Here is an 18,066-nt window from a genome sequence, read left to right on the forward strand (position 1 = left end):
CTTTCTCAAAACAGCTTGAGTTTTTCAGACCTTTAAACATAAGCTCCTGACCTGAATAAAAGAACAGAAAAAAAGAGTGCACTATGAAGAGTGCACTATTGAAAGTATAAAATAATCTGAATTCAGTAAGGATGGTTTGAGCTTGGCCTAAATGTTTTCTAAAGAGAGTTTCAAGGATAGAATGTGAAGGTTAGAGTGCTGAAAGTAACAAAAAGTATAGGACAAAAGCAAAGAATATCTAGATAAGGCCTTGTCTATATAGAGACTTGCTTGCTTTAACTGAAGGTGTGTTTTTAAACTGACTTAGTTAAATCAGTACAAATTGCTGTGTAGAAAATGAGGAGAAAGCATCTGCCTTTCCCAAAACAACTACTGTGTGACTTCATTTAATTTATTTCTCATGATGGTGGGATATCAATAAAAAGGTAATGATGCTGGAAAGGTGTCCAGGACATCTGCATTATCCACAGATTGTAGTTCTCTTCTCTAAGGATTAAAAAAAAACAACCCAAAACCTTGTAGCAATTTACTGCTAATGACTCTCTTGGCACTAGCTCTCAATTTAATTAAAAAAAAGTCTCTTAAGCTCAAACTTCTTGTGCCTTTGGTTTGGCCCCCATCTAGTCACAACTGTGAAAGCTGGCCCAAGAAAGAACACAATCACATTGAGTTAGGCTCTTTTGAGATGTTATGCAACATGTGTTGGAAAGAACAGTGTGTGGGTGTTAAGCAACTGGGAGTACAAAGAATGCTATTTAGACAGATCCAGGAATAGATGCTGGAGTATCCTCCTCCTGTAAAAGTGGTCGATCATCTGGAGAAAAAAGGTCATTTTTTTCTTTTGGCTGCATGTCAGGGGGTGGGGCTGAGTGGGCTTTTCACATGCAGAGGAAGCATGCACCCTGCCTGGACAAGGCTGCAAGTTTGTTTATATGATTAAAAAAGATCAGCCTATCTTTCAGTGGGGCTCTAATTCACTATGTGAGTCAATCAATTCTAACCACCATTCTTCTTTTTGAAGCAATCTTTCAAATAAGCCATTTATGTCCATGTTGTTGGCATGCCCAGTCCATATCCGCACGGACTTCAGAACTGAGGATCTAAGAAAGAGCATAGTTTTGCCTGGGCCCAAGTCCTGACATCCTTACTTAAGTTTTCCTGTCCTTTTCTAGACAAACTCCAACTTAAATCATTATGGTTGTACTAAACTCAATCAGTAATGGTATGGTTTTACATGTGTTGGGGGATGGGAAAGGAGGGAGGGATGGTCATCCTCTAGTTCTGTGGGTATGAATCCCCTCCCTTCCTTTCTCCTTCTGTTTTATCTTCTTTTTTCTTCCCTTACTGAAGGATCATTCCACCAGCCTTGACTAGAGAGGCTACTGAACATTGATTCTAGCTCCTCTTACTCCTAATATACTCTTTCCCTTTCTGGAATGGCCCTTAGAGACAAGTGGCTTTGCTTGATAAGGACTCCTTTGCTCTGGGGGAGTCTCCTGTTATCTTGTTAAAGAACTTAACAAATTGGCACAAATGAGACTTAACCAAGGCTGAGGATCCTGTCCAACTTTGTACTGCTTTTAAAATAACTCTTTTTGGTTTACTGCAACTCATGTCTGTTTTAATATGTATACTTCCAGATTCACAGTATGCCATTGAGGGAAACAACTGAATCACTTTATTCAAATGTACTATTTGAATTAATGTATTTATGGAACTGATTTGTTCACACACTAAACATTTACCACCTGATAAAATTATGAGAGAGAGCACATACCATAGTTAATTTTATACTAGTCAGGAATTCGTTATTGGGCAAGTTTTCACTGACAAATCTGTTACAAATGTTATGAAGACCTCCCTCAAACAGATCATACAGATCTGTCAGAGGTGACATTTGTCCACATCTTTACAATAAAGCAGCATTGAATTTTAATTTGTGGTGTCAGTTACCATGGGTTGCAGTCACAGCTACTTTATGTTGCCTAGAATGACATGAAGCTCTGCATCAGTCATAAAGTTTGTTCTGGGATTTTTCCCACTGTATGGCATATCCATGGCATGTGCAAAGTATCCTACTCTACAGGAGCTCCCAGTGCAGGGAGTTAAATGACTGACAGAATTAACGGCTGAAAGAATAAAAAATCTGGCAGAATTCACTATGCAGTGTGTTGTATGGAGTTGCCAAACAAGAGACTGGACTCCAGAAGTGGGTTATTGCCTTGTGTGGAGACAAAAGATTTGGCTCAGTTGCATAATACTATGTACTCTTGTCCACTTCGTTAACAAGCATAGGCACACTTGAACAGTAAAGTTGCTAGAAGGTAGCTCACAACACTGAAGGACATACAATACGACTTGCAGAATTCCCACAATAAGGGGAAGCTAGCTAGTGCTCCCCACTAGATTGTGTTCACATGTTTCTCCTAGGAATGTGCTTGAACTGCTTTCTATTACTACCTCTGGCAAAATACATTTACATCCTTTTGAGCACATGGGGACACCACCCAGCATTGCCAAAATGGTGTGGCTTTGCAGTTTTGAAAAATGAGAGGGAACCAACTGTCTGCTCTGAAATCACTGGCCTCCCTCTTCAAAATGGGCTCAAGTTCCAAGGCATCCACTGACCTCAACAATTCTTAACCCAGTTCAATATAGAACAAGTGTATCTGAATAAGCTGCTAACCCACTGTACATAAAAGAGATAAAAGCTCTGCCCAGGGCCAGAGCAGTCAGTCAGACCCTGATCCCCAGATTGGAGAGGAGCCCCTGCCTGCAGAAGTGGCTGCAGTGAAGCTGGGAGCCTAGAGCGAGGCTTGCAGCACACAGAAACCTGAGGAGGGGTAAAAGCTTACGTTATATGCGGATGGGTTTATGATTGTAGTTTAACCAGAGGACCAGGTTATAGGGGTGGTGTGGAGGTCATTCGGGGGTGGGGGTTGCGTCTGAGGAGCACTGTGCTTGAGTCATGCAAAGGCCAGGAGCCCAGAGGGCAGAGACAGCAAGGGGACTGAGGCTGAGAGGGTGATGTCTAAGTAGCTAAACTGGATTAGAGTAAGACCTGTGAGGCACAGGTGTGGCTATGGAGGATGCCAGAGGTCATGATTAGGGCCAAGAGGGCCACAATTGGTGCCTTAGGGTTATTAGGGCTGGTAGGGCCAGGATTTGTACAAAAAGGGCAAGTTTATTGCTAGCAGAGCATGAACAGAGTGAGGCACTGAATAAAGTAATTTTGTTAGTGAACTGAGGATCTGGTGACAAGGGTCTGGGAAAGCAAGTGAAGTGAGTCTGTGGACAGCACTGTCATGATGATTCCAAGACTGGGACAGGCTCCCTATGTGCTATAACAATTACATCAAAGTGTGGGAGGCAAGACAGCAAAAGGGAGTACGCTGAAAAGCTGAAGTGAGGGGCTGAATTAATTTGGCCACTGACCGGGTGGGGGGAGGAACTGCTGCCCTTGGGACTGGTCTTGTCAGGTGAAGGTGACAGCTGACATTCATTCACAAGTCTAAGAAGGAGTTCAGCTGCTTTTAGGGACAAAAGAGCAGGAGCAGTGTGGAGCTACCATTGCAAATATGGGTCACATCAAAGATGCCAAAAAGGAAGTGCAACAAGAACAGAAACAACTGTAGACCTCACAGAAATAATATGAGCTGAAGATGTCACAAAAATAAATAAAAGCAACATTTAGAAATTTCCCAGAATGGGACAAAGAATTATTTGTAGGGGAGCAAGGGGGACTGTTGAGCATTGGTGGTTCAATGGTAGAATTCCTGCTTGCTATGTAGGAGACCTGGGTTCAATTCCCAGCCAATGCAGGTGCTATAGGTGAATATTTTGCATACCTTAGCAGCTGAAGGTAGTCCTTGACAAAGATGCTCATTTTGAGGGAAGCATAGGGTTCCTGATGAATGAAATGGGATGGCTGATAACTGCCACTCAGGAGAAAACCAAACTCCTGAATGATTACTTCATGTTGGTATTCCACCAGCCCAAGGGTGTTAGCCTGCTTGACAGGATAGAGGATGATCACAGTACTGACTTATTGGTCTAGGGGTATGCTTCTTGCTTAGGGTGTGAGAGGTCCCAGGTCCAAATTCTGGATAAACCTGCTTTTCTAGAAACAATGACTACAAAGTGAAGGGGAGCAAATTTAGGGAAAATTTCTTTACAGTGAAGGTTGCCAACATATGGAATACACTTTCAAGGGAGGTGGTGCTATGCCCTTCCTTGAAGGTATCTAAGAGGAGATCGGACAAACACCTGGCTGGAGTCATTTGACTCCAGCACTCTCTTCTGCCCAAGGCAGGGGTTGGATTTGAGGATCTAATAGGTCCCTTCCAACCCTTACTTCTATGCAATCTATGAGGTGGGATTTTCTTTGTTTCCTGGGGCAACACTTCTAGTGTTCTACAATGCTCCCAGTCTAGAGTGGCAAGATTCTAATCTAGATTTAGGGACGTTTCCCAGGGTGAAACCATAAAATCTTTGGCCAACCTAATACTTGGTAAAAGACAGGAGCTTACAGAAAGGATGGAAATAGCCAATGTCATCTTGGCAAATAAAACCAGGGAGTTATGAACAACAGCACAAGTCAACCACCTGCACGTAGAATTTAGGTAGTTGAAAAGAACTTGGGTAAGGGTAAGCGTTGACAGCAGTTTTCTAACCCACTTGTAACCCACTGACCCCCAGACAGGAGAGGTGGGATTGTCCAACTCAATGCAAAAGAAAAAGAGGAAGCTTTATGTGGTTCAGTACAACATGGTTAAGATGGTGAATATGGAGCCAGCCCTCAGTTTGAGCTAGCTAGGGTAGTTAATAGCTGAAAAGAAGAAAAGACTAGGCTTTCCTTGAGCAGGCAGAGGAACTGAGGATAATTTTGCATTTCTGAAGTACAAGAATATTAACAAGGAATCCCAGGGGACCAGTTTATAGGTGCTCAGTTGGATAAAGTCTTGCAGATTAAGGTCAGCCAATAGAGGCCAATGACACTTCAGGAGGTTAAAAGTTTGCTGCTTTCCCCATAGCAATCCATCAGAAGCAGATTCTAGTGAGGAAGAGAGCTGGCCTCAGTGAGAGAGAGAGATGTATGTACAGCTCTGCGTGTAAGAGTATGTCTACATGCAATGCAGTGCAGATGCTGGAGCTAGGTCTGAATAAGCTAGTTCAGGTGCTGGAAGCACTAGCTGCACTAATGTCAAACTCAACCTGGGTTAATTATCACTACCCAAATCCAAATTAGTCTGGACAGAATGTAATTCTAGCACAACTCTTGCTTTTTTGAGCTCCAAGGAAAAAGGGAGAAAAACAGCTGGAACCAACAGACATCATGGGACTGTAAATGTGGCCCTGAGAGAAAGTGGAGGGAACTTTGTGGGCCGAGTACAGTGGTGCATGTAGGATCATGCCTGTGTGGCACAATGTTGCAGGGGGGCTGCCTGTAAAGGCATGCATTACAGCGGTGGGAGTCAGGGATGAAATTATGCTACAGCAGGGTAAAATTTGAGCTCATGCCTATGGCCCAAATGGTGTACAGGTGCGGCCCCCCAAGGGCTGAGAAGCTGGACAGCCCTACTTTAGACTAAAGATACTGAACATGTTTTGTTACATAAGGTGCTGTATCTTTATCTCCACCACTACAATATAGATGAACGGCCTCTTGGTCACGACTAATATGAACGTCAGATGAAAATGTAGGCTTGCTCATCTGGGAACAGAGCAGCAATCTACACACTCATCTGGGAACCAAACGCATATTTTTAGGAAGAATTTGCTCAGTGTTCGAGGCACTCTCCTGTAACCAGCTTTCCCCTCCACTCGTGACATCCATCCGACATCCATTGCGCTTTGGTCAGGCACGTTCAGCTGTGAAGGAATCATCTCCACGGAAAACCAACTGCTTGCTGTGCAGGCATCTCACGCTGCTGAAAACGCGGTTAAAGTGCGCAAGAAGTTTGCCGGCAACGTATGGCTTCGACCAGCATTGCCTGGAGGCAGCAAGGAAAAGGCCATGCTGCAGCCAGCCGAGCAGAAGGAAGGAGTGCTCAGTTGGCTGCTTGTAGTCTGCATAGGGACACAAGGGTGTTTGTATAGCTGGAGGAGACTGTGAGGAGCCAGAGGCTAAAACTGGCCGCTAGCAAAGTGCTGGCAGACCCAAGCACTGAACATGTGTTCTTGCTTAAAGAGGGCAGGCTGGAGCAGCGCCATCCCCACGGCTCCCCCGGTTTCCAGGTGCCGACGGCGGTGCCGGTTCCTCAGCTGGAGCTCTTGAAAGGACTCCTTGGATGCATGGGGGGCCCTGCCCTCCTCCCACCTGTGGGTCTCCCTGCCCTGGGAACAGGCGATCCAAGCCAGCCTGAGAAACCGGCAGCCCCGAGCTTTGCCTCGGGTCTAGTCTCCACGTTGGGCTCTCCTAGAAACAAGGCGGGCCCTTAAGTGGGTGCTTGGGGTGGCAATGACATAACAGCACTGACGTCACGCCGAGGGGCGGGTGAAGTAGCTGCAGGCTCCCAGGCCAGGTGAGGTAACTAGGGCCGCTCAGGGGGTCGTGGGCCCCGCCCCGCGTGCACCTACACCCGACGCTGATTGGCTGCCTGTCTCCCTCCCTGGCGCCGGCTCCTCCATGGGGCTTGGGCGTGAGCGGGGTTGGAGGAAGGGAATGTGTGCGCGTTCCCGCGGAACCCCAACCGCCGCCCGCGGCGGGGAGGGGGACGCCCTACGTCACACGGTCGCGCGCTCCGCGCCGGCCCCTTTACCCCCAGCGCGACCTGCCCGCTCCCGCCGCGCTTCGCGCCCGAGCCGCGCCGCGCCAGGGCACTTCCCGTCACGTGCCGCGGCGCCGGCCAATGGGTGTCTCTCGGGGGGGCGGGACGCCGCGCTCTCACCGAGGCAACCGGCAGGCTGGCGGTTCTGGGGGCGCGCGCGGCCGACGGGCGCGGAAGGTGAGCGGCGCGTGCCCAGCCCGGCCCGCCCCGGCCCAACCCCACCGGGGGCGCCGTGAGGGAGGGGCTGGTAGGGGAGCGGTGTTTACGTCACCGCGGTGCCGTCACCGCTCCCTGCAGCGACGCCGTTACCATGGCGCTGCCGCGACTCCGGCTCCGAGGGCGGTTAGGTGCGGCATGCCCTCTCCCGGGCATATGCCCCCCCGGCGCCCCGCCCTTTTCGCCTCTCCTTAGTTTAGCTTGACGTTCGGATGCTGACGTCACTGCGGTGACGTCACGCGCATTGGCCTCACTGGAGCCCGCGCGGGGGGTTGGGGAGGGAGCTGTCAATGCCCTCGGGGTGGGGGCCCCACCAACGGGGCATGGAGAGTTAAGGCTTGTCTCCCAACAGGACGGGAGCAGTCCTTGTGCCCAAAGGCAGCACAGCCTCTGGTGCTGTCTATCTCAGGAGCTGCCCTGAACGCCGGCAGGGCTGTGTGGCTGACAACCTGCAGGCCGTGCACGGCAGGCAAGGGGCTAAACTGCAGCCCCCAGGCTGCCTCCCAAGTGCTGCTCCTTCCATTGCTCCAACTGCTGCCCTCAGAGCCTCTGGGCTTCTCCCTTTTCTGGTTGCACTTCTTGTCCAGACCACTGTGGGTGTGTCAGCATGTCCCTGCAGGGTCTGAGATGCTAGGATCCAGGTGGCCCCATGAGGCAGGGCGGTTTGCCCAGCACCAGGACTGCCAGGTGGTTTCCCCAGATGAGAAAGAGTGGGAACCCCACAAGGGGAGGCAGCGGGGTGGGAGATACTATGGGGCTGTGGGTTATAGCCCTATGCAGTGGAGAGGGCATGTTGGAGGATGCAGGGAAACCCAGGTTTTGGGGGTCGGGTGCATTGTGGGGGGGACGCAGGGGAGCCCATGTGGCTGGCGGGCAGGGAGAGTGCAAGGGAGCCCACGTGGTGGGGGAAGTGTAGCAAAGCCCATGGGGTGGAGGGAGCATGCATGAGGCAACCCATTCATTGCTCAGCCTGGGGGGAGCCTGTGGTCTGCATGGAGGAGGCCCCTGACTGCTGAGAAATTGGAGAGTCCTTCCTTAATAAAAATAATGTTCACATATTCTAAATATATTTAATGTGATGACATTTTGAAGGTAAATCTAGGACACCATATCAATAATAACCTAGTAATCTGACTAAAACTTGTGTCCAGTTCTTGTTGAAAATCAGTGACATTTGGACTCTGAAATCACTTAGAAGCTCTTGAAAATGTTCCTATCTTCAAGTGAAAGTACTGCATCCGAGTACTTTCTTTTCAGACTAGATCTAATGGCTTCGTTTGGCTTTAAAATCTAACACACACAGTGTTGCTAAGGATCCATGCTTGCTGCGTTGCACATCATGGCTTGCAATGAGATGTTGTAGAAATTGGTGCCTTACAGGATTGGTAATAATAACTCCAGTGTTTCTAATAATTTAGACTTCCCAAGTGGTTTACTGCCTGTATGGGCCTGCTCATTCTGAGTTGGTGGTACCAGATAAGTTTCAATATCATAAAACTATTGCTAATGGTATTTTGATTGTCAGCTAAGAGGTTGAGAATTGAATGACTGTGGAGACTTAATTTTCTTTAGCATACTGGTCTGCTGCATTTCTAGGGGTAAAATTATGTATTGTATTTTTTGTTCCAGTTTTGGAGATTTGGTTTAGATTTTATAAAGCACTTTCTTAATGTTTGGATACAGCTATTTTTCTTGTTCTTCCCTTTCCCCTGTATATAAATGTCTCATTCTAATACTTTTTCACTTCAGTGGTATTTTAGGATGCAAGTAATTGGTATAAACTATATTGTTTCTACTTTTTATTGAGCGTAGGTTCTTACCATTCTTGGGCTAAAGCTGTAGGTTCAATTGAGTTGCTTGTGTCAAAATTGCCTTGGTACTTTGACAGCAATTTTTGGTTATAGCACTCTGCTATACAAACAAAATTGATAGAGAGAAATATTGCAACCTGGTCTAACGTATTTGGTATTTTTCAGATGCAAGCCTACAACTGTTAGGTAACTCTGCTGTTTGGTTCTTGCCTTTGGGGAAAACTACTTTCTGTTGTACTTTCAGCTGTCAAAAGGAGCTTGTACAGTATATACCATATGCCTGGAAAACTTGGCCTTATTATAGAAAGAATGTGAAAAAAACCCCCAGGAATGTTTTTTGCTACTTCAGGAGATAAATAAATAAACAACATGAGATCCTTCCAGATTATCTCAAGTTAGAGTGGATGTTCACTGCTGACTATGATGGCTTCTATAATTCATCAGAGAAACCTTGTTTTTATTGTCTTGTCTTTGAAAAACTCTCGGTCCTGATGAGAGCTGGGAGTTATTTCAAGGAGGGTATTCAAGAAGAAAATTTGAGGAAAGGGAATTGATTGTGGTGTCTTTTAAGTGCCAGCTCCCAAGAACAAGCCATTTAGTAGAATTGGATCTCCATCTTTTCTGTTAATATATAGTAAAATATCTTTAAGCTCCATAAATGTCTTTACAAATGCACTGAATGTTCGTAACTTATGTGGTTGCTAGACTGCCTATTCACAACATGTTTAATGTATACCTCTCTAAATAGAAATATGTATGTACAAAATAACAGTAACAAATTACATTTTGTTTTAAAAAAAATAATTTTCCTCAACAGATAAATAATATCCCTCAAAGCAAGGAAACAAAGTGAAGCTATTTAATAGTTCCTATTATCTAGTCTCTGTCCTAGAGGGAATCACCATTTTGTTAGTTGTATTTTTTTTTAATATTTTCTGCACAACTCTACTTGCTAGAAAAATGCCTTTTTGAAAAATAAAGGCTGATATACTAGTGCATCAGTTTAGTAAAGATATGTTGAGCATATGGAGGAGAATAAAATGGGTGTTATCAAAGAAAAAAATATTTTACTTTGGCTAAACTTCTCAGTAGAGCTAAACTTTAGAGTCAAATCCTTAAAAAGGCCAGCAACATTGTTGGACTCAAAGTAAACCTAAGTGTCCCTGCTTCTAAATTGCAATATAATAAAATTACTTGGGGAGGTCCATAGTTACTCACATTATATATTGTAAGCTGGCAAAGAAACTTTTTTAGCCCCTGATCTCAGTGGAAAAAAACTGACCCTAACTTTAATTTTAGATCTGCTATTGTTTTTGTTACATCCTTTTTCATAATTTATGGCCAATGGAAAGCAGTGCCTAAATTTTGCATGTGGCTTGCTTTTAGGATAAATCCTCTCCAGTACAACAGAGTTTACTTTTGGAAGGAAGCATGCCCTCTTTCGAATAGAAGATGGTGATCCCGAAGTATGATGATGGAGAAGGGGATGAGTTCAATAGAAGTGTTACCTTCCAACTCATCTCAGATTACAGCTGTAAAGGTGATCGTCAAAGAACATGAAACAAAGCAAACCCAAAGAGGGAAACGAGTGGGTTTTGTACTTGTACATGCAGGTAAGACATCCAAAGTGTGATGCACATGGAACAGAAGAGCAGCATGCATCTACAGGATGCCAATTTAAATTCCATAATATGATATGGAGCTAGCTAAATTTATGAATTGGTTTGAGTTCTGGACAACAAATCTTTTATATCTTGTTGTAGAGAACCTATTTGGTAAGTACACTGGCCGGAAGATCTCGGACACTTACTATTTAGATCCACATTTAGATAACTTTTGGAAGTTCACAGATACTCTAATGCACAGAACTTCTGTTCGGTAATCAAAGAAACTAGATTGTAAACCATAAATTGTATAGCAGTTTCTAGTAATTGGGAAGGTTGGGGAGTACACACAAAGGTTACTGTTTGACTTCAGGGTCCCTGTGTAGGAGAGATCCTCCAGCTAGATTTCTCCAAGGAGAAAAAGTTTCAGATTTTACTTGATTCTTTAAAACTCCTAACCGTCAGCTCAGTCAGCTTTGTAATATGTCATAGAACCACAGCAAATTAGGGTTGGAAGGGACCTCAGGAGGTCATAGAGTCTAACCCCCTGCTCAAAGCAGGACCTGCCCCAACTAGATTGTCCCAGGCAAGGCTTTGTCTAACCAGGTCTTAAAAACCTCCAAGGATTGAGATTCTACCACTTCTCTGGGTAGCCTGTTTCAGTGGTTTGCTACTCTCCTAATGAGAGAGTTTTTTCCTAATATCCAACCTAAACTTCCGTTGCTGCAACTTGAGACCATTGCTCCTTATTCTATCACCCGACACCACTGAGAACAGTCGAGCTTCATCCTCTTTGGAACCACCCTTCAGGTAATTGAAGGCTGCTGTTAAATTCCTCCTCAATCTTCTCTTCTCCAGGCTAAATAAGCCCTGTGGCTTCTCATAAGTCATGTGCTCCAGCCTTCTAATCATTTTTGTTGCTCTCTGTTGGACTGTCCAGCTGGTCCACATTCTTTCTATAGTTGGGGGCCAGCTGTGGCCTCACCAGCGCCAAATAGAGAGGAATAATCACTTCCTTCAATCTGTTGGCAACACTCCTACAATGCAGCCCAGTATGCTGTTAGCTTTCTTGGCAACAAGGGCACACTGTTGGCTCATACTCTGCTTATTGTCCACTGTAACCCCCAGGTCTTTTTATACAGAGCTGCTGCTTAGCTGGTCAGCTCCCACTCTGTATCAGTGCATGAAGGCTGTTCCATTGTAAGTGCAGGACTTTGCACTTTTCCTTATTGAACTTGATCAGATTTCTTTTGGTCCAGTCCTCCAATGTGTTGAGGTCTCTCTGAATCCTAACCCTACTCTCCAGCACATCTACTGCCCCCAGCTTGGTTTCATCTGCAAAGTTGCTGAGGGTGCACTCCATCCCACCTTCCGGGTTGTTGATGAAGATATTGAACAAAACTGACCCCAGGACTGACCCCTGGGGCATTCCACTTGATGCTGGCTACCAACTAGATGTCAATCCATTGATTACTACCCTTTTGTGGCGGTCAAGTGGCAGGCCGGGGCTATGGCCAGTAGCCCGAAACGGCAGGTGGGTACTTTTTGACCGATGGAGCGGAATTAAGCACTGAAGCGTATTGGTTGTGTCACAACCCAAGGGTGTGATTTTGTTTGTGTGTGCTTCGGCACTGCTAAATTATTTCCCGCCACGAGGAGCTTTCTTTGCAGGATGCGTTTCTTACTTGCAAAGAGAAATGCACGGTGCAAAGGAGTTCCCGCCATTCGCATGCAAATTTGTGTCCCACTATTGGCTGTTTCTAAATTATTCCCACGTGGCAGCTAGTGATTGGCTTGCTAGCCGTATAAGAGGCTTGAGCGGTTTCCGCCCAAGTTGGAGGACTCCACAACTATCGGGAGGAGGAGAACTTCACGTCTTGTGAAGATCTCTAAGCGCTGCGGAGCCTATCGGACCCAGTGTGTACCTTGAGAAAGCTATAGGGGTCTGATCAACCTCTGGCCTCTCCCCGTCGCCGAACGATCCCTCAACGAACCCCTTCCCTGCGCGCAAGTTCCACGGAGCCTAGCAAACTTTGTGTGAGTGTATCCAGAGCTCTGTCCGGGTTTGAGTCCTGCAGGTTTATCTTCCCGTCGCCGAAAACCCCTTGCAACGTACTCTCGTGCCTTGCAGGTTCGAGTTTTGTTTTGTTTCCTGTCTGTAACTGCAACTCAAGCAAGTTTTCCTGCCTGCACCGCGACCATCTTCAGTGTAAGTAAAATAATCTTTAATCAACCGCTAAGCGTCCATGCCTAATTCTAGTCCACCGGCCTGCATTCCCTGACCCGCGTGCCAGGGCTGCTGGCCACAGCCCGCCGCGCGCCCCCGAGGGCCTCGGACCGCTCCCGGCCTGCACAGGTTGAACAAAGAAATTATTTACTTATGCCGTCGGTGTACACAGCTCAGGAAGAAGAAACTGATTTAGGTTACAGTTGCAAACTGAACAAGATGAAAGCTTTCCGAGAACAAGATGAGACGTCCGTGAACGGCTGAACAGGCTAGCCAGACGAAGTGGGGGTACGTCGGGTAGGTCGTTGACGGGGAGTCCTGGTAGGTGATCAGTCCACCAGGTATTCTCAGAGATACGTGCGGAGGATTGCTAGTTCTCCGAACTCTCTGAGTTCTCCTCCTCCGAGATGTAATCAGTCCAGGTTCACTCTGAGATACGTTCGGAGTGCGCCGGGTTAATTCCCCTACTCCGAGGTATGCGGAGTTCTCCGACGTGGAGACAGAGTTCTCCAAGCTGGACAGATATGCGGAGCTCTCCCAACACGCTAAGCTGGAGAGATGTGAGGAGTTCTGCAAGTTATCTAAGTTCTCTCAGTTCTCCAAGTACTCCAACGTGGGCGGAAACTGATTTACCTTTTACATGACTAACAAGCCAATCGCTAGTCACCAATATGAATAATTTGGAACCGGCCAATTGTGGGGTGCGTGTTTGCATAAGTTTTGGCAGGAACTTTTCTAAGCTGTAACTTTCCATTACTGTGGCATATAGTTACATAGCGGAATTTTCCTACTGTGACCTACTTTTCGCTGTGACCTAGTTTCTCCCTGTGCCATATGTATCAAAATTTTCCACCATGGCACAGGCATGCAGAATGATTGACAGCAGAATGTTCCACTATGGATCAAACCAAAGGAATGTTCCACTGTGCCATAGGCATACAACTATTTGGTTCTGACACCTTTGAGCCCAGTGATCCAACCAGTTTTCTGTCCACTTTCCAGTCCATTCATCCAACCCATACTTCTTTAGTTTGTGAGAATGTTGTGCGAGTCTGTATCAAAAGCTTTGCTAAAGTCAAGGTATGTCACATCCTTCATCCACAGAGCCAATCATCTCATTATAGAAGGCAATCAAGCAGTCAGGATGGTCAGACATGACTTGCCATTGTTGAATCCATGCTAACTGTTCCTAATCAGTTTCTCCTAATGCTTAGATATGAATTCCTTGATGACCTGCTCCATGATTTTTCCAGGGACTAAGGTGAGGCTGACTGGTCTGTAGTTCTCCAGATCCTCCTTCCCTTTCTACCCTGTTGGTGGCAGGTCACTTTAGGTCTTGTGAGTTTGTTTTGTCTAGTCTTTGATAACTCAGTACTTTTTTTGTGAGTTTAACTTCTATTGAAAAATAGTTATTTGCTCAGGCCTCAGTGAGCTGCAACCTAACCCGGGGCAGGAAATGATGGAAAACAATTAACTTGTCTTGCTTGCATCTTATCTTCCCTGTTAGATATAAACAGGTAGACGGTTCTCTTTTGGCTCAGACTTCCCCAGCTTTGTTTAGGACCGAGAGAATTGTATAGTGACTTCTTGCTGACTTCTTGCTTGACCAGTCTCTTCATTTACTCTTAAGTATGAAAATGTTTCAGCATTAGTGCAGCTGCTCCTTTTTTTTTCCTCCATCCCTACCCTTCCATTCCATTTTTTGCTGCATCCAAATTAAGACTGGATTGGAAAAAACTAGAGGTGTCTAATTTGTGTTTTTTAGGGTAGTCTTTATGTTGCTGAGCAGGCAGAATTTCTGGTCAGCTAGTTAGAGCTTATCCATGATATTTTCTATCTTAGGCCCAAATACCTGTGCAGTTGCATGATTTGCATGTCTAGGGCTGGTTCTGGGCTGTGAGAGAGTCATGTTACTTGTAGAAATCAATGGGAGTTAGCTTCCTAAGTACTTCTATTGATCTCAGCCTGAGTGCACAAGAATACAGTCTATCAGTATATGAGCAATTTTCTCTCTGTCTCCCTTCCGTTGCTGTTTTTTAGTCTTGTGCTAATGACCTACCTATTACCCAGTTCCAAAACAGCAACTTGTTCCTCCAAACCGCCTACACAGTACCTTATTTCAAGATGGGAAGACTGTGTTTCATGGCGTTATGATCCAGCTTTGCAGACTTTTGCAGATGGGTCACCCCAGAGCTTAGTCTTCTGTACCTAATACATGGTGGGCTTTACATCAGCGCCAGTCCTACTTGTCAGCAGCCCACATTAGCATTTGGAAACTTCTTTTTCTTCTCTGATCCAAATCTTGCAACGCTTAATGTTTACAAGGGATGATTTTTGAAGATGAGAGGGCTCTGGGGATAAGACTGGAAATGCTGGAGTTGCTGCACTACATTGTTGTCCTGTAAGTATGTCGTTTGTGCCTGACAGCATGTCACAGGTTGTGGAAAAACAAGCTTTAATGGTGATCTCAGCATCTTGTCTAAGGAAAGCTCTTAGGATGAGCTGATATCCTAACTGATTTAACTTGTCCCCACAATACAGCATTGAACAAGGGGGACCACATAATCCATATATTGTGGAAGGTCTAACAATAAGGTATACTTTGAATGTCAATAAAGTATAAGAAAAGAAAGAAAGTGAGCTTGAGATGTGATGAAGTGAAATTGAGATGTGTGAACCAGTGAACTTGAGGACTGAAGAAATCCTGGTGCTTTTTTACCTAGGATTCTTCTGACCTGTAGCAGCTAATGTTTGCAGCTGCATTAGTAGTGACTTCCACCTCTGTTGCTTCCATTAAGGGTCCTAACTTAGTTTTCTAGGAGAAAATGCAACTAGGGCAGGGGAACAGCAGTTAAGCTGTTATATCTAGCTGATGATTTATGTTTAGCATGTGTTTCCTGATTATAGCTTGAGGTGACTCTTCAAGATTGAAGGGCTAAAAGCTGCTGTCTTCTGAAAACAAACAAAAAACAAAATCTCCCAGGTAAACTGAACTTTGAAGGGCTTGCTCAAAGTTCCTGTTCAAAGACCTGGCTGTCCTGCCTTGAACAAGAACCAATGGACTTGCGCAGTATGCAGCAACCTGTTCATCATGTCATATCCTGTTTGTTTTAACTTCCTTCTGTTGAGACCTCAGTTAAGCTAAATTGACTGTTTAAGCAGGGATGGGACTTGTGGTGAGATGGGACCCTAGAGAAATGCTGCAAATAAGAGAAGGAAAAAAAATAATTTGCTAGTCTTTAAATATTTAAAGACTTACACATTTATGGATCCTGTTGTTACCATTTTTGCTGGTATAATAGAGCTCCTGCTCTGGTCATTGCTAAAATATTTTTTGACTGTGGAGGTGGGTAATGATGATGAACTAAGGGCAAAGTAGTGCTTAGACACAGCTTCAGAAGTTGGGGAGCAAACAAAACTAAAAGTGACCTGTCTTGAGACACAGCAATGACTGGGCAGAAGTAAGGGGTTTAAAAAAATCTAGTGGAGGCTTGAAAAAGTGGAAAGAGGGATAAGAAAGGAAGAATTTACAGACCAAAGATAAAAATAAACTTTGGAGTATGGCTTACACACATTACCAATACAGCTATGACTTTTTGAATACAACTGGATATCCTAAATTCCCCATGGATGGAAAAATCTGGTATCTCCCAATGGGTGTTTTTAAAATGGATCAAATCTTTTATATATAATCCTGGGGCATGATTATACTTGAATGAATTTTTGAGATGTCTGGACATATCCAATTTTTCATTAAGAAGTTTTCAGATACATGCATCTAATTCAGAATGTTTAAGATGACCTTAGTTATAAGTGCTGATGAAAAATATTTTGAGAGCTACTGTAATATTTTGATCTAATGTTACTTTTCTTCTTTAACCATAGGTGCAGGCTATCATTCTGAATCCAAAGCTAAAGAATACAAGCATGTTTGTAAAAGAGCCTGTCAAAAGGTATGACTTCTCCAAGTTCCGTATTTCTTTCCCCTCCCCAACTTCCTAAAGGACCCAGTATGTTTTAGGGAATAAAGTGAACTATGGCTTCATTTATATGTTTACTTGGGATAATCTTCTTAAACTTTTTATTGTTATACTTATGAATCCCAAAATGTATTTTTCTGTACTTATGAATATCCCAAAAAGGTAATTGCTTAGTGCAGAAAAACAAAAAAGTTGTATTCAAGATTAGTTAACACTATGCCGTGGACATAATTTAATGCATCTCGTCTTATGAAATCAAAAGGTCTACACTGCTGTAGAGGAAAAAGAGAACAGTCCAAAAGCAGCAACCCTGTGTGTTCTAATGGAAGAATGAAGAAAGATGTGTAATATTGTATAATCCCATGTATTGCATACAAGAGTTAATAGCATTTTGCTATATGCATTCCCTCTTTTTAGGGAGGCAATGTGTTTGGGTTTTTTTTCTCATGCAACAACTTTTGAGTTTTCTGGATTTCTTCACATACATGTGGAGTCCTGATTTTTAACCTCTGATATAACTGTTGCTGCTTGGTTATAGGTTTACTACTTTCCCCATCCCTACCTTCCTTCCCTTTTACTTTAAGTACTGTATCAGTCATCTATAAGCATCTGGGCAGCCTGGTTATTTTAAGATTTTTTTTGGTGCTTTAAAAAATTTTTTTTTTTTTAATACTTTCCCCTGTAAGGACCGAGTTTAGTACTTGGCCCAGCTGCTGTAGCTGATCTGTGGTAGAGCTTGGATTAAAACATGGGAAGAATTTCCTTTAATCTTCAATGTTGTGGATAGGACTGAAATATGTAACTTGCAATATAAGTATACTTATATTTTACTTGATTGTTCCAGCAGAAAACAGAATATTTTTAACAGATATCGACTTGGATGCAATATTATGTATGAGCACAACATGTGAATGGTGGTGTACCTACCTGTTGATGCTAGTTAAATTTGGGTCTCTTTGTCATAAGTGAGGCACAATCTAAGTGAGGCAGAGTCATGCTGATAATGTTGTCCGCTGGCAAAAATTGCAAAATGCTTGCAAATTTTACTGTGTCTGAGGAAGAAACACAGATGAATCTGGCATCAATTAAAACTTTTCAACAAAACTTTTCTCTTTTGTATGATCTTTACAATTACAGCTTTGCCAAAGCTACAAGTTGAAGTCAGGACACTGAATATATTGAAGCCAGTTATTCGCATGTCACTTCAGTGCATGCCTTTAAAGTTCTGATGCAAACAGCTTTGAAACAGAATAATTCAGTTTGTTCCTCCAGGAAGTCTGGAGCTGGTAAACCTGGGAGCCCAGGGTTTACAACTTCTCTTCAGACTGGCAGTTGAGTAGCCTTATGGTTTGTGGAGTCTAGCTACCTTCTGCCAACCATTTAATGGGTGGGCTGGCTGGAAACCAGGCAGGCAGAGGTGGCCAATCTGCTTTCTTGCTTGGTTTTAGTTAAAAGTTT

At 44.4% G+C, this 18,066-nt stretch overlaps 1 protein-coding gene, 1 long non-coding RNA gene and 1 other non-coding gene across 6 annotated transcripts in view; 2 read left to right on the forward strand and 1 right to left on the reverse strand.

Moving 5' to 3' along the window:
* Positions 1-3,750: 3,750 nt before the first annotated feature.
* Positions 3,751-3,821, forward strand: TRNAS-GCU (transfer RNA serine (anticodon GCU)). The gene has a single exon. It is a non-coding gene; the product is annotated as a tRNA-Ser (tRNA).
* Positions 3,822-5,605: 1,784 nt separating this feature from the next.
* Positions 5,606-6,826, reverse strand: LOC132247043 (uncharacterized). 2 transcript variants are annotated; one of them, XR_009458404.1, is made up of 2 exons: positions 6,762-6,826; positions 5,606-5,993 (listed from the first exon to the last, which is right to left on the reverse strand). It is a non-coding gene; the product is annotated as an uncharacterized LOC132247043 (long non-coding RNA). The 2 variants fall into 2 exon arrangements; XR_009458401.1 differs by lacking the exon at positions 6,762-6,826 and adding an exon at positions 6,580-6,755.
* Positions 6,827-6,859: 33 nt separating this feature from the next.
* TASP1 (taspase 1) overlaps positions 6,860-18,066 on the forward strand; it is a 161,668-nt gene continuing 150,461 nt past the window's right edge. For all 3 annotated transcript variants that reach the window (XM_006260835.3, XM_019500826.1, XM_019500827.2), the window contains exons 1-3: positions 6,860-6,947; positions 10,184-10,410; positions 16,514-16,581. In XM_006260835.3, the coding sequence (XP_006260897.1) occupies positions 10,266-10,410; positions 16,514-16,581 (213 nt within the window). In that variant the 5' untranslated portion in view covers positions 6,860-6,947; positions 10,184-10,265. The remainder of the gene's footprint in view (positions 6,948-10,183; positions 10,411-16,513; positions 16,582-18,066) is intronic.

Source organism: Alligator mississippiensis, chromosome 1, assembly GCF_030867095.1.
Source record: "Alligator mississippiensis isolate rAllMis1 chromosome 1, rAllMis1, whole genome shotgun sequence".
In the NCBI taxonomy this organism is placed as follows: domain Eukaryota; kingdom Metazoa; phylum Chordata; order Crocodylia; family Alligatoridae; genus Alligator; species Alligator mississippiensis.